We start from the raw sequence: 15435 nt of genomic DNA, 5'->3' as shown, positions 1-15435 counted from the left end.
CTGATAGTGGTCTGACACTGTAGTGTAAGGATATTATGTACTGATAGTGGTCTGACACTGTAGTGTAAGGATATTATGTACTGATAGTGGTCTGACACTGTAGTGTAAGGATATTATGTACTGATAGTGGTCTGACACTGTAGTGTAAGGATATTATGTACTGATAGTGGTCTGACACTGTAGTGTAAGGATATTATGTACTGATAGTGGTCTGACACTGTAGTGTAAGGATATTATGTACTGATAGTGGTCTGCACTGTAGTTGTAAGGATATTATGTACTGATAGTGGTCTGACACTGTAGTGTAAGGATATTATGTACTGATAGTGGTCTGACACTGTAGTGTAAGGATATTATGTACTGATAGTGGTCTGACACTGTAGTGTAAGGATATTATGTACTGATAGTGGTCTGACACTGTAGTGTAAGGATATTCTGTACTGATAGTGGTCTGGACACTGTAGTGTAAGGATATTATGTATCTGATAGTGGTCTGACACTGTAGTGTAAGGATATTATGTATCTGATAGTGGTCTGGACACTGTAGTGTAAGGATATTATGTACTGATAGTGGTCTGACACTGTAGTGTAAGGATATTATGTACTGATAGTGGTCTGACACTGTAGTGTAAGGATATTATGTACTGATAGTGGTCTGACACTGTAGTGTAAGGATATTATGTACTGATAGTGGTCTGACACTGTAGTGTAAGGATATTATGTACTGATAGTGGTCTGACACTGTAGTGTAAGGATATTATGTACTGATAGTGGTCTGACACTGTAGTGTAAGGATATTATGTACCTGATAGTGGTCTGACACTGTAGTGTAAGGATATTATGTATCTGATAGTGGTCTGACACTGTAGTGTAAGGATATTATGTATAGATAGTGGTCTGACACTGTAGTGTAAGGATATTATGTACTGATAGTGGTCTGACACTGTAGTGTAAGGAGTATTATGTATCTGATAGTGGTCTGACACTGTAGTGTAAGGATATTATGTACTGATAGTGGTCTGACACTGTAGTGTAAGGATATTATGTACTGATAGTGGTCTGACACTGTAGTGTAAGGATATAATGTACTGATAGTGGTCTGGCACTGTAGTGTAAGGATATTATGTACTGATAGTGGCTCTGACACTGTGAGTGTAAGGATATTATGTACTTGATAGTGGTCTGACACTGTAGTGTAAGGATATTATGTACTGATAGTGGTCTGACACTGCTAGTGTAAGGATATTATGTACTGATAGTGGTCTGACACTGTAGTGTAAGGATATTATGTACTGATAGTGGTCTGACACTGTAGTGTAAGGATATTATGTACTGATAGTGGTCTGACACTGTAGTGTAAGGATATTATGTATCTGATAGTGGTCTGACACTCGTAGTGTAAGGATATTATGTACTGATAGTGGTCTGACACTGTAGTGTAAGGATTTTATGTACTGATAGTGGTCCTGACACTGTAGTGTAAGGATATTATGTACTGATAGTGGTCTGGCACTGTAGTGTAAGGATATTATGTAACTGATAGTGGTCTGACACTGTAGTGTAAGGATATTATGTACTGGAGATAGTGGTCTATGACACTGTAGTGTAAGGATATTATGTACTGATAGTGAGTCTGACACTGTAGTGTAAGGATATTATGTACTAGATAGTGGTCGTGACACTGTAGTGTAAGGATATTATGTACTGATAGTGGTCTGACACTGTAGTGTAAGGATATTATGTACTGATAGTGGTCTGGCACTGTAGTGTAATGATATTATGTACTGATAGGTGGTCGTGACACTGTAGTGATAAGGATATATGTACTGATAGTGGTCTGACACTGTAGTGTAAGGATATTATGTACTGATAGTGGTCTGACACTGTAGTGTAAGGATATTATGTACTGATAGTGGTCTGACACTGTAGTGTAAGGATATTATGTACTGATAGTGGTCTGACACTGTAGTGGACGGATATTATGTACCTGATAGTGGTCTGACAACTGTAGTGTAAGGATATTATGTACTGATAGTGGTCTGACACTGTAGTGTAAGGATATTATGTACTGATAGTGGTCTGACACTGTAGTGTAAGGATATTATGTACTGATAGTGGTCTGACACTGTAGTGTAAGGATATTATGTACTGATAGAGGTCTGACACTGGTAGTGTAAGGATATTATGTACTGATAGTGGTCTGACACTGTAGTGTAAGGATATTATGTACTGATAGTGGTCTGACACTGTAGTGTAAGGATATTATGTACTGATAGTGGTCTGACACTGTAGTGTTAAGGATATTATGTACTGATAGTGGTCTGACACTGTAGTGTAAGATATTATGTATCTGATAGTGGTCTGACACTGTAGTGTAAGGATATTATGTACTGATAGTGGTCTGACACTGTAGTGTAAGGATATTATGTACTGATAGTGGTCTGACACTGTAGTGTAAGGGATATTATGTACTGATAGTGGTCTGACACTGTAGTGTAAGGATATTATGTACTGATAGTGGTCTTGACACTGTAGTGTAAGGATATTATGTACTGATAGTGGTCTGACACTGTAGTGTAAGGATATTATGTACTGATAGTGGTTCTGACACTGTAGTGTAAGGATATTATGTACTGATAGTGGTCTGACACTGTAGTGTAAGGATATTATGTACTGATAGTGGTCTGACACTGTAGTGTAAGGATATTATGTACTGATAGTGGTCTGACACTGTAGTGTAAGGATATTATGTACTGATAGTGGTCTGACACTGTAGTGTAAGGATATTATGTACTGATAGTGGTCTGACACTGTAGTGTAAGGATATTATGTACTGATAGTGGTCTGACACTGCAGTGTAAGGATATTATGTACTGATAGTGGTCTGACACTGTAGTGTAAGGATAATGTACTGATAGTGGTCTGACACTGTAGTGTAAGGATATTATGTACTGATAGTGGTCTGGCACTGTAGTGTAAGGATATTATGTATCTGATAGTGGTCTGACACTGTAGTGTAAGGATATTATGTATAGATAGTGGTCTGACACTGTAGTGTAAGGATATTATGTACTGATAGGTCTGACACTGTAGTGTAAGGATATTATGTATGATAGTGGTCTGACGCACTGTAGTGTAAGGATATTATGTACTGATAGTGGTCTGACACTGTAGTGTAAGGATATTATGTACTGATAGTGGTCTGACACTGTAGTGTAAGGATATTATGTACTGATAGTGGTCTGAACACTGTAGTGTAAGGATATTATGTACTGATAGTGGTCTGACACTGTAGTGTAAGGATATTATGTACTGATAGTGGTCTGACACTGTAGTGTAAGGATATTATGTACTGATAGTGGTCTGACACTGTAGTGTAAGGATATTAAGTATGATAGTGGTCTGACACTGTAGTGTAAGGATATTATGTACTGATAGTGGTCTGACACTGTAGTGTAAGGATATTATGTACTGATAGTGGTCTGACACTGTAGTGTAAGGATATTATGTACTGATATGGGTCTGACACTGTAGTGTAAGGATATTATGTACTGATAGTGGTCTGACACTGTAGTGTAAGGATATTATGTACTGATAGTGGTCTGACACTGTAGTGTAAGGATATTATGTACTGATAGTGGTCTGACACTGTAGTGTAAGGATATTATGTACTGATAGTGGTCTGACACCTGTAGTGTAAGGAATATATGTATGATAGTGGTCTGACACTGTAGTGTAAGGATATTATGTAATGATAGTGGTCTGACACTGTAGTGTAAGGATATTATGTACTGATAGTGGTCTGACCACTGTAGTGTAAGGATATTTATGTACTGATAGTGGTCTGGACCACTGTAGTGTAAGGATATTATGTACTGATAGTGGTACTGACACTGTAGTGTAAGGATATTATGTACTGATAGTGGTCTGACACTGTAGTGTAAGGATATTATGTAAGGATAGTGGTCTGACACTGTCGTGTAAGGATATTATGTACCTGATAGTGGTCTGACACTGTAGTGTAAGGGATAATATGTACTGATAGTGGTCTGACACTGTAGTGTAAGGATATTATGTACTGATAGTGGTCTGACACTGTAGTGTAAGGATATTATGTACTGATAGTGGTCTGACACTGTAGTGTAAGGATATTATGTACTGATAGTGGTCTGACACTGTAGTGTAAGATATTATGTACTGATAGTGGTCTGACACTGCAGTGTAAGGATATTATGTACTGATAGTGGTCTGACACTGTAGTGTAAGGATATTATGTATCTGATAGTGGTCTGACACTGTAGTGTAAGGATATTATGTACTGATAGTGGTCTGACACTGTAGTGTAAGGATATTATGTACTGATAGTGGTCTGACACTGTAGTGTAAGGATATTATGTACTGATAGTGGTCTGACACTGTAGGGTAAGGATATTATGTACTGATAGTGGTCTGGCACTGTAGTGTAAGGATATTATGTACTGATAGTGGTCTGACACTGTAGTGTAAGGATATTATGTACTGATAGTGGTCTGACACTGTAGTGTAAGGATATTATGTACTGATAGTGGTCTTGACACTGTAGTGTAAGGATATTATGTACTGATAGTGGTCTGACACTGTAGTGTAAGGATATTATGTACTGATAGTGGTCTGGACACTGCTAGTGTAAGGATATTATGTACTGATAGTGGTCTGACACTGTAGTGTAAGGATATTATGTACTGATAGTGGTCTGACACTGCAGTGTAAGGATATTATGTACTGATAGTGGTCTGACACTGTAGTGTAAGGATATTATGTACTGATAGTGGTCTGACACTGTAGTGTAAGGATATTATGTATCTGATAGTGGTCTGACACTGTAGTGTAAGGATATTATGTACTGATAGTGGTCTGACACTGTAGTGTAAGGATATTATGTACTGATAGTGGTCTGACACTGTAGTGTAAGGATATTATGTACTGATAGTGGTCTGACACTGTAGTGTAAGGATATTATGTCCTGATAGTGGTCTGACACTGTAGTGTAAGGATATTATGTACTGATAGTGGTCTGACACTGTAGTGTAAGGATATTATGTACTGATAGTGGTCTGACACTGTAGTGTAAGGATATTATGTACTGATAGTGGTCTGACACTGTAGTGTAAGGATATTATGTACTGATAGTGGTCTGACACTGTAGTGTAAGGATATTATGTATCTGATAGTGGTTCTGACACTGTAGTGTAAGGATATTATGTATAGATAGTGGTCTGACACTGTAGTGTAAGGATATTATGTACTGATAGTGGTCTGACACTGTAGTGTAAGGATATTATGTACTGATAGTGGTCTGACACTGTAGTGTAAGGATATTATGTACTGATAGTGGTCTGACACTGAAGTGTAAGGATATTATGTAACTGATAGTGGTCTGACACTGCAGTGTAAGGATATTATGTACTGATAGTGGTCTAGACACTGTAGTGTAAGGATATTATGTACCTGATAGTGGTCTGGACACTGCTAGTGTAAGGATATTATGTACTGATAGTGGTCTGACCACTGTAGTGTAAGGATATTATGTACTGATAGTGGTCTGACACTGTAGTGTAAGGATATATGTACTGATAGTGGTCTGACACTGTCAGTGTAAGGATAATTATGTACTGATAGTGGTCTGACACTGAAGTGTAAGGATATTATGTAATCTGATAGTGGTCTGACACTGTAGTGTACGGATATTATGTACTGATAGTGGTCTGACACTGTAGTGTAAGGATATTATGTACTGATAGTGGTCTGACACTGTAGTGTAAGGATATTATGTACTGATAGTGGTCTGACACTGTAGTGTAAGGATATTATGTACTGATAGTGGTCTGACACTGTAGTGTAAGGATATTATGTACTGATAGTGGTCTGACACTGTAGTGTAAGGATATTATGTATCTGATAGTGGTCTGACACTGTAGTGTAAGGATATTATGTACTGATAGTGGTCTGACACTGTAGTGTAAGGATATTATGTACTGATAGTGGTCTGACACTGTAGTGTAAGGATATTATGTACTGATAGTGGTCTGACACTGCAGTGTAAGGATATTATGTACTGATAGTGGTCTGACACTGTAGTGTAAGGATATTATGTACTGATAGTGGTCTGACACTGTAGTGTAAGGATATTATGTATCTGATAGTGGCTTTGACACTGTAGTGTAAGGATATTATGTACTGATAGTGGTCTGACACTGTAGTGTAAGGATATTATGTATCTGATAGTGGTCTGACACTGTAGTGTAAGGATATTATGTACTGATAGTGGTCTGACACTGTAGTGTAAGGATATTATGTACTGATAGTGGTCTGACACTGTAGTGTAAGGATATTATGTACTGATAGTGGTCTGACACTGTAGTGTAAGGATATTATGTACTGATAGTGGTCTGACACTGTAGTGTAAGGATATTATGTACTGATAGTTGGTCTGACACTGTAGTGTAAGGATATTATGTATCTGATAGTGGTCTGGACACTGTAGTGTAAGGATATTATGTACTGATAGTGGTCTGACACTGCAGTGTAAGGATATTATGTACTGATAGTGGTCTGACACTGTAGTGTAAGGATATTATGTACTGATAGTGGTCTGACACTGTAGTGTAAGGATATTATGTACTGATAGTGGTCTGACACTGTAGTGTAAGGATATTATGTACTGATAGTGGTCTGACACTGTAGTGTAAGGATATTATGTACTGATAGTGGTCTGACACTGTAGTGTAAGGATATTATGTACTGATAGTGGTCTGACACTGTAGTGTAAGGATATTATGTACTGATAGTGGTCTGACACTGTAGTGTAAGGATATTATGTACTGATAGTGGTCTGACACTGTAGTGTAAGGATATTATGTACTGATAGTGGTCTGACACTGTAGTGTAAGGATATTATGTACCGAGTGGTCTGACACTGTAGTGTAAGGATATTATGTACTGATAGTGGTCTGCAACTGTAGTGTAAGGATATTATGTACTGATAGTGGTCTGACACTGTAGTGTAAGGATATTATGTACTGATAGTGGTCTGACACTGTAGTGTAAGGATATTATGTACTGATAGTGGTCTGACACTGTAGTGTAAGGATATTATGTAATGATAGTGGTCTGACACTGTAGTGTAAGGATATTATGTACTGATAGTGGTCTGACACTGTAGTGTAAGATATTATGTACTGATAGTGGTCTGGACACTGTAGTGTAAGGATATTATGTACTGATAGTGGTCTGACACTGAAGTGTAGGATATTATGTACTTATGAGTGGTCTGACACTGTAGTGTAAGGATATTATGTACTGATAGTGGTCTGACACTGTAGTGTAAGGATATTATGTACTGATAGTGGTCTGGCACTGCAGTGTAAGGATATTATGTACTGATAGTGGTCTGACACTGTAGTGTAAGGATATTATGTACTGATAGTGGTCTGACACTGTAGTGTAAGGATATTATGTACTGATAGTGGTCTGACACTGTAGTGTAAGGATATTATGTACTGATAGTGGTCTGACACCTGTAGTGTAAGGATAATTATGTATCTGATAGTGGTCTGACACTGTAGTGTAAGGATAATATGTACTGATAGAGGTCTGACCACTGTAGTGTAAGGATATTATGTATCTGATAGTGGTCTGACACTGTAGTGTAAGGATATTATGTACTGATAGTGGTCTGACACTGTAGTGTAAGGATATTATGTACCTGATAGTGGTCTGACACTGTAGTGTAAGGATATTATGTACTGATAGTGGTCTGGCACTGTAGTGTAAGGATATTATGTATCTGATAGTGGTCTGGCACTGTAGTGTAAGGATATTATGTACTGATAGTGGTCTGGCACTGTAGTGTAAGGATATTATGTACTGATAGTGGTCTGACACTGTAGTGTAAGGATATTATGTATCTGATAGTGGTCTGACACTGTAGTGTAAGGATATTATGTACTGATAGTGGTCTGACACTGTAGTGTAAGGATATTATGTATCTGATAGTGGTCTGACACTGTAGTGTAAGGATATTATGTACTGATAGTGGTCTGACACTGTAGTGTAAGGATATTATGTACTGATAGTGGTCTGACACTGTAGTGTAAGGATATTATCGTACTGATAGTGGTCTGACACTGTAGTGTAAGGATATTATGTACTGATAGTGGTCTGACACTGTAGTGTAAGGATATTATGTACTGATAGTGGTCTGACACTGTAGTGTAAAGGATATTATGTACTGATAGTGGTCTGACACTGTAGTGTAAGGATATTATGTATCTGATAGTGGTCTGACACTGTAGTGTAAGGATATTATGTACTGATAGTGGTCTGACACTGTAGTGTAAGGATATTATGTATCTGATAGTGGTCTGACACTGTAGTGTAAGGATATTATGTACTGATAGTGGTCTGACACTGTAGTGTAAGGATATTATGTATCTGATTAGTGGTCTGACACTGTAGTGTAAGGATATTATGTACTGATAGTGGTCTGACACTGTAGTGTAAGGATATTATGTACTGATAGTGTCTGACACTGTAGTGTAAGTATATTATGTACTGATAGTGGTCTGACACTGCAGTGTAAGGATATTATGTACTGATAGTGGTCTGACACTGTAGTGTAAGGATATTATGTACTGATAGTGGTCTGACACTGTAGTGTAAGGATATTATGTACTGATAGTGGTCTGACACTGTAGTGTAAGGATATTATGTATCTGATAGTGGTCTGACACTGTAGTGTAAGGATATTATGTACTGATAGTGGTCTGACACTGTAGTGTAAGGATATTATGTACTGATAGTGGTCTGACACTGTAGTGTAAGGATATTATGTATCTGATAGTGGTCTGACACTGTAGTGTAAGGATATTATGTACTGATAGTGGTCTGACACTGTAGTGTAAGGATATTATGTACTGATAGTGGTCTGACACTGTAGTGTAAGGATATTATGTACTGATAGTGGTCTGACACTGTAGTGTAAGGATATTATGTACTGATAGTGGTCTGACACTGTAGTGTAAGGATATTATGTACTGATAGTGGTCTGACACTGTAGTGTAAGGATATTATGTACTGATAGTGGTCTGACACTGTAGTGTAAGGATATTATGTACTGATAGTGGTCTGACACTGTAGTGTAAGGATATTATGTATCTGATAGTGGTCTGACACTGCAGTGTAAGGATATTATGTATCTGATAGTGGTCTGACACTGCAGTGTAAGGATATTATGTATCTGATAGTGGTCTGACACTGTAGTGTAAGGATATTATGTATCTGATAGTGGTCTGACACTGTAGTGTAAGGATATTATGTACTGATAGTGGTCTGACACTGTAGTGTAAGGATATTATGTACTGATAGTGGTCTGGCACTGTAGTGTAAGGATATTATGTATCTGATAGTGGTCTGACACTGTAGTGTAAGGATATTATGTACTGATAGTGGTCTGACACTGTAGTGTAAGGATATTATGTACTGATAGTGGTCTGACACTGTAGTGTAAGGATATTATGTATCTGATAGTGGTCTGACACTGTAGTGTAAGGATATTATGTATCTGATAGTGGTCTGACACTGTAGTGTAAGGATATTATGTACTGATAGTGGTCTGACACTGTAGTGTAAGGATATTATGTACTGATAGTGGTCTGGCACTGTAGTGTAAAGATATTATGTACTGATAGTGGTCTGGCACTGTAGTGTAAGGATATTATGTATAGATAGTGGTCTGACACTGTAGTGTAAGGATATTATGTACTGATAGTGGTCTGACACTGTAGTGTAAGGATATTATGTACTGATAGTGGTCTGACACTGTAGTGTAAGGATATTATGTACTGATAGTGGTCTGGCACTGCAGTGTAAGGATATTATGTACTGATAGTGGTCTGACACTGCAGTGTAAGGATATTATGTACCTGATAGTAGAGGCCCTCAGGCTGTCGCCCACCTGCAGCAAGTTGTATGTGTGCCACATGTCCTCCGCCTCCTCTGGAATTAGCGTCACCTGACTAACAAAACAGAGTTATAAGATTCTGATAACAATACTATATTGTTAAAGGGACACTCAATCAAAATTAAACTTTCATTATTCAGATAGAGCATGCCATTTTAAACAACTTTCCAATTTACTTTCATTAACTAAATGTGCACAGTCTTTTTATAATTAAACTTTTTGAGTCACCAGTTCCTACTGAGCATGTGCAAGAATAAGTGTGTATGCATTTGTGAATGGCTGATGGCTGTCACATGGTACGTGTATGCATTTGTGATTGGTTGATGGCTGTCACATGGTACAGGTGGAGTGGAAAAGACATAACTTTTAAAATTGTCAGAAAAAAAATCTACTACTCATTTGAAGTTCAGACTAAGTGCTATTGCATTGTCTTGTTATCTTGCATTAGTTGATTATGCAAATCTACTGTGTTGACTGGTCCTTTAATAACTGTACTATACAGGTTTTATTATTATAAATTGTCCCATTAATTATTTCTTGTGGCTTTTTGGTGCTATGTATCAAACACTAGTAATTACTAATTCAGTCGGAAAAAAATTATACTGTATAAGCAGTCAGTTAATCCCATAGGTGTATTGTGTGCAGTTATACTGTATAAGCAGTCAGTTAATCCCATAGGTGTATTGTGTGCGGTTATACTGTATAAGCAGTCAGTTAATCCCATAGGTGTATTGTGTGCGGTTATACTGTATAAACAGTCAGTTAATCCCATAGGTGTATTGTGTGCGGTTATACTGTATAAGCAGTCAATTAATCCCATAGGTGTATTGTGTGCGGTTATACTGTATAAGCAGTCAGTTAATCCCATAGGTGTATTGTGTGCAGTTATACTGTATAAGCAGTCAATTAATCCCATAGGTGTATTGTGTACGGTTATACTGTATAAGCAGTCAGTTAATCCCATAGGTGTATTGTGTACGGTTATACTGTATAAGCAGTCAGTTAATCCCATAGGTGTATTGTGTGCGGTTATACTGTATAAGCAGTCAATTAATCCCATAGGTGTATTGTGTGCGGTTATACTGTATAAGCAGTCAGTTAATCCCATAGGTGTATTGTGTGCAGTTATACTGTATAAGCAGTCAATTAATCCCATAGGTGTATTGTGTACGGTTATACTGTATAAGCAGTCAGTTAATCCCATAGGTGTATTGTGTACGGTTATACTGTATAAGCAGTCAGTTAATCCCATAGGTGTATTGTGTGCAGTTATACTGTATAAGCAGTCAGTTAATCCCATAGGTGTATTGTGTGCAGTTATACTGTATAAGCAGTCAGTTAATCCCATAGGTGTATTGTGTGCGGTTATACTGTATAAGCAGTCAGTTAATCCCATAGGTGTATTGTGTGCGGTTATACTGTATAAGCAGTCAATTAATCCCATAGGTGTATTGTATGCAGTTATACTGTATAAGCAGTCAGTTAATCCCATAGGTGTATTGTGTGCGGTTATACTGTATAAGCAGTCAGTTAATCCCATAGGTGTATTGTGTGCAGTTATACTGTATAAGCAGTCAGTTAATCCCATAGGTGTATTGTGTACGGTTATACTGTATAAGCAGTCAGTTAATCCCATAGGTGTATTGTGTGCGGTTATACTGTATAAGCAGTCAGTTAATCCCATAGGTGTATTGTGTGCAGTTATACTGTATAAACAGTCAGTTAATCCCATAGGTGTATTGTGTACGGTTATACTGTATAAGCAGTCAGTTAATCCTATAGGTGTATTGTGTGCGGTTATACTGTATAAGCAGTCAGTTAATCCCATAGGTGTATTGTGTGCAGTTATACTGTATAAGCAGTCAGTTAATCCCATAGGTGTATTGTGTGCGGTTATACAGTATAAGCAGTCAGTTAATCCCATAGGTGTATTGTGTACGGTTATACAGTATAAGCAGTCAGTTAATCCCATAGGTGTATTGTGTGCGGTTATACAGTATAAGCAGTCAGTTAATCTCATAGGTGTATTGTGTGCGGTTATACAGTATAAGCAGTCAGTTAATCCCATAGGTGTATTGTGTGCAGTTATACTGTATAAGCAGTCAGTTAATCCCATAGGTGTATTGTGTGCAGTTATACTGTATAAGCAGTCAGTTAATCCCATAGGTGTATTGTGTGCGGTTATACTGTATAAGCAGTCAGTTAATCCCATAGGTGTATTGTGTGCGGTTATACAGTATAAGCAGTCAGTTAATCCCATAGGTGTATTGTGTGCGGTTATACAGTATAAGCAGTCAGTTAATCCCATAGGTGTATTGTGTGCGGTTATACTGTATAAGCAGTCAGTTAATCCCATAGGTGTATTGTGTGCGGTTATACTGTATAAACAGTCAGTTAATCCCATAGGTGTATTGTGTGCAGTTATACTGTATAAGCAGTCAGTTAATCCCATACGTGTATTGTGTGCAGTTATACTGTAAAAGCAGTCAGTTAATCCCATAGGTGTATTGTGTACGGTTATACTGTATAAACAGTCAATTAATCCCATAGGTTTATTGTGTGCGGTTAAAACAAAAGAAAAAAGGAAAAACAATGGGACCAATGGTCGATATATAAACAATTGTTGCAAAAAATGAAATGTAAAAATAGAAATATACAATGAAATGTTACCCAGATGAGACTAGCTGGCCCTATATAATTACTGTTACAATAGGGCTGGATTGCCTAATGAGTGTGAAATATTGTTAAGAACAAAAAAATTTTGTACAGAACATAAAATAAACAACCTAATAGTCATAAAAAACATGTATGAGTCACAGTCTTTAATTGGATTGTTCAATCCCAATCTGTTAAATCCTTTAAAATATCCGGTTAAAACAAAAATCCTAGGGGATGTATCCTGATCCAGTGTCCTAGTCAGTATGAAGACAGGGACCTGAAATCAAAGAGAAAAGTACACTCAACAAAAAGGGCCTATGGAGTATAGCTTATTGGTAAATCAACTTACCCCAAAGGCCGATGTCCTGGTAGTATATGAAGCCTCACAAATCGTATTTAAAGTGGTCTACGCGTTTCGGCCCAGAATAAGGGACTTTTTCAAGACAAAATGAGGCTCTGATATAACTAACCTTTTATACCTGAAGTTGTGGGTGTTTCTATGTGAAAGGGCGCCAAATTGATTCAGATGGAGTGAGGGCAAGTGGTGAGGATCTATTGGGAAATGTAACACTTCCATAAATACTTCAAATACATAGGATCTGATATTGGCGTTACTAACAGTTTATTCATCTGTATCGTTTTGGGATATATCTATGTAATCAATTTTCTAATCGTCAACTTGTTTGGATAATTTGATGTTTCGACTAGATTTTAGGCTCATATACTCCAGGATTAACATATTAGGACTTTCATATTTAAAACAATATACCAAACTAAAGTCATAAACAAATATGAATGTGTTTGTTAGATATTTTCACAATATTTGGAATATTCCAAATAGCTCCTAAAATACTTCATGAATTTCTCAAGAGAATGTGAAACAAAAGGAATATCAATAGAAAAAAATGCATATATTAGAAAATGGATTTTCAAAGATGGGGATATTATTATCTGATACATCCCCTTAATGTATTAACATCTAGCCACCATAATATCTCAAATTTATATATAAAAAAACAACCATCTAACCACCGTAATATCGAAAATGTATATATAAAAAATACATATATAAGAAATACTAAGTAGATATTCCTGTCTGATACACTCCCTTATTATGTTAACAACCACCTGACCACCATAATATCGATGATTGTTCTACGATACAATGGGACCATATTTAAAAGACTTTTTTTCATTAACATAGCTCTGAGGTGGCAACATGAGTTGTGGTATACATAATGGGCCTAGATGGTCCCGGGGAGTTTTTTACCAGTTAACGTGCAAAATGTTCAAGTAGCATTTCATTGTTCCCTCTAAGGGTTTCTTGGTACTATTGCTAGTTAAATAAATGCACAATTTCAAAATTGGCATTAAGTCCTCTAGGATAGATACAGTCTAGGTTGAAGATCCATTTGGATTCTATCTTCAACATTCTGGATTCCATATTTCCACCTCTCCAATCTTTGCTCAATTTGCATATTCCCATTTATCTGAAACTTTTGTCGTTTCCTCCCTGAACTTCTTTAAAGTGTTTATAGAGAGGCAAATCCACTTTTCCCCATTTTATCTGCAATAGATGTTCCCGGATCCTGTCTCTCAACTTTCCGGTCGTTTGGCCAACATACTGCAGGCCACAGCTGCATTCAATCAGATATACCACAAAGTGATCCGTGCATCCGGTTGTGGGGCTTACTGTCTCCCCGGGTATGTCAAGCTGCTGCTGGGAATAGGGGGTAACAAGCTCCTCTACCATACATACTTCCAGCCGCGGGGGAGGGAGACCGATTGTCTCCGCTCCCAATACAGAGTCCTGCTGCTGGGGAAAGGAGACTGGGCTCTCTATTCCCTGTAACACACACTGCCGTTGGGGAGCAGGACCGACCGTCTCTGCCCCCGGTAGCTCAGTCTGCTGCTGGGGAATTGAGACTGGGCTCCCAATTCCCTGTACATTGCTCTGCCGCTGGGGAATGGAGACTGGGCTCCCAATTCCCTGTATATCACTCTGCTGCTGGGGGACAGGACCAACTGTCTCTGCCCCCTGTAACTCAGCCTGCCGCTGGGGAATGGAGACTGGGCTCCCAATTCCCTGCATATCACTCTGCTGCTGGGGGACAGGACCAACTGTCTCTGCCCCCTGTAACTCAGCCTGCCATTGGGGAATGGAAACTGGGCTCCAAATTCCCTGCAGGACCAGTGGAGAGACCTCAGTCCCATCTCCACCGGCCACCTGGGGTCCATTCCAGTAAATATCCACAATATCTTCCCAGCTAAATGGGTCTGGATCTGGGTCTGTCACCTTGCTGTCCTGCTGAGCCTTCGCAATGGAGTGGAAGAGATCTCGGTAGTCCTGCTCCAGTTCCCACTCCAGGGTTGCTAGGTGAGCCAGGTCTTGCTCTACCTCACGGGGGTCATCCCAGTCATAATAAAACAACAGCAAACACTGTGGCGCTTACCAGCCTCCAGGAGACCTGTCTTCAGGGCAGCGTGTCTTCAGCGGAACACCGGTCGGTCCTCTCTTCACACTCCTCCTACTCGTTTCCCAGGAGCCTCAGGCCTTCAGACGTCAACATCACAAGTAACAACAAATTAAGCAAGCTGCCGGGCATCACACCGAGGTAGAGTAGCAAAAAGGTGGATGCAGGGGTAGTTTCGTAAAAAACATACAAACTTTATTGTGAGAAACAGTTTAAAAACAATAGGGCTCGCAGCCCATAATGTCAAAAAAGGGTTCAGTGAAGAAACAAACGAGCAGACATGTTTTGTGTGGGGCTACCACA

At 38.4% G+C, this 15435-nt stretch overlaps 1 protein-coding gene across 1 annotated transcript in view; it reads right to left on the bottom strand.

Moving 5' to 3' along the window:
- Positions 1–15435, bottom strand: part of LOC128641619 (protein pelota homolog) — a 75894-nt gene that overhangs the window by 41626 nt on the left and 18833 nt on the right. Inside the window, exon 2 of the mRNA XM_053694156.1 lies at positions 9963–10055. Within this exon, the coding sequence (XP_053550131.1) occupies positions 9963–10055 (93 nt within the window). The remainder of the gene's footprint in view (positions 1–9962; positions 10056–15435) is intronic.

This window comes from Bombina bombina, chromosome 11 (genome assembly GCF_027579735.1).
Source record: "Bombina bombina isolate aBomBom1 chromosome 11, aBomBom1.pri, whole genome shotgun sequence".
Lineage (NCBI taxonomy): Eukaryota > Metazoa > Chordata > Amphibia > Anura > Bombinatoridae > Bombina > Bombina bombina.
Note: the sequence above shows the minus strand (reverse complement) of the source record. Positions and strands in the feature narration are given on the sequence as shown.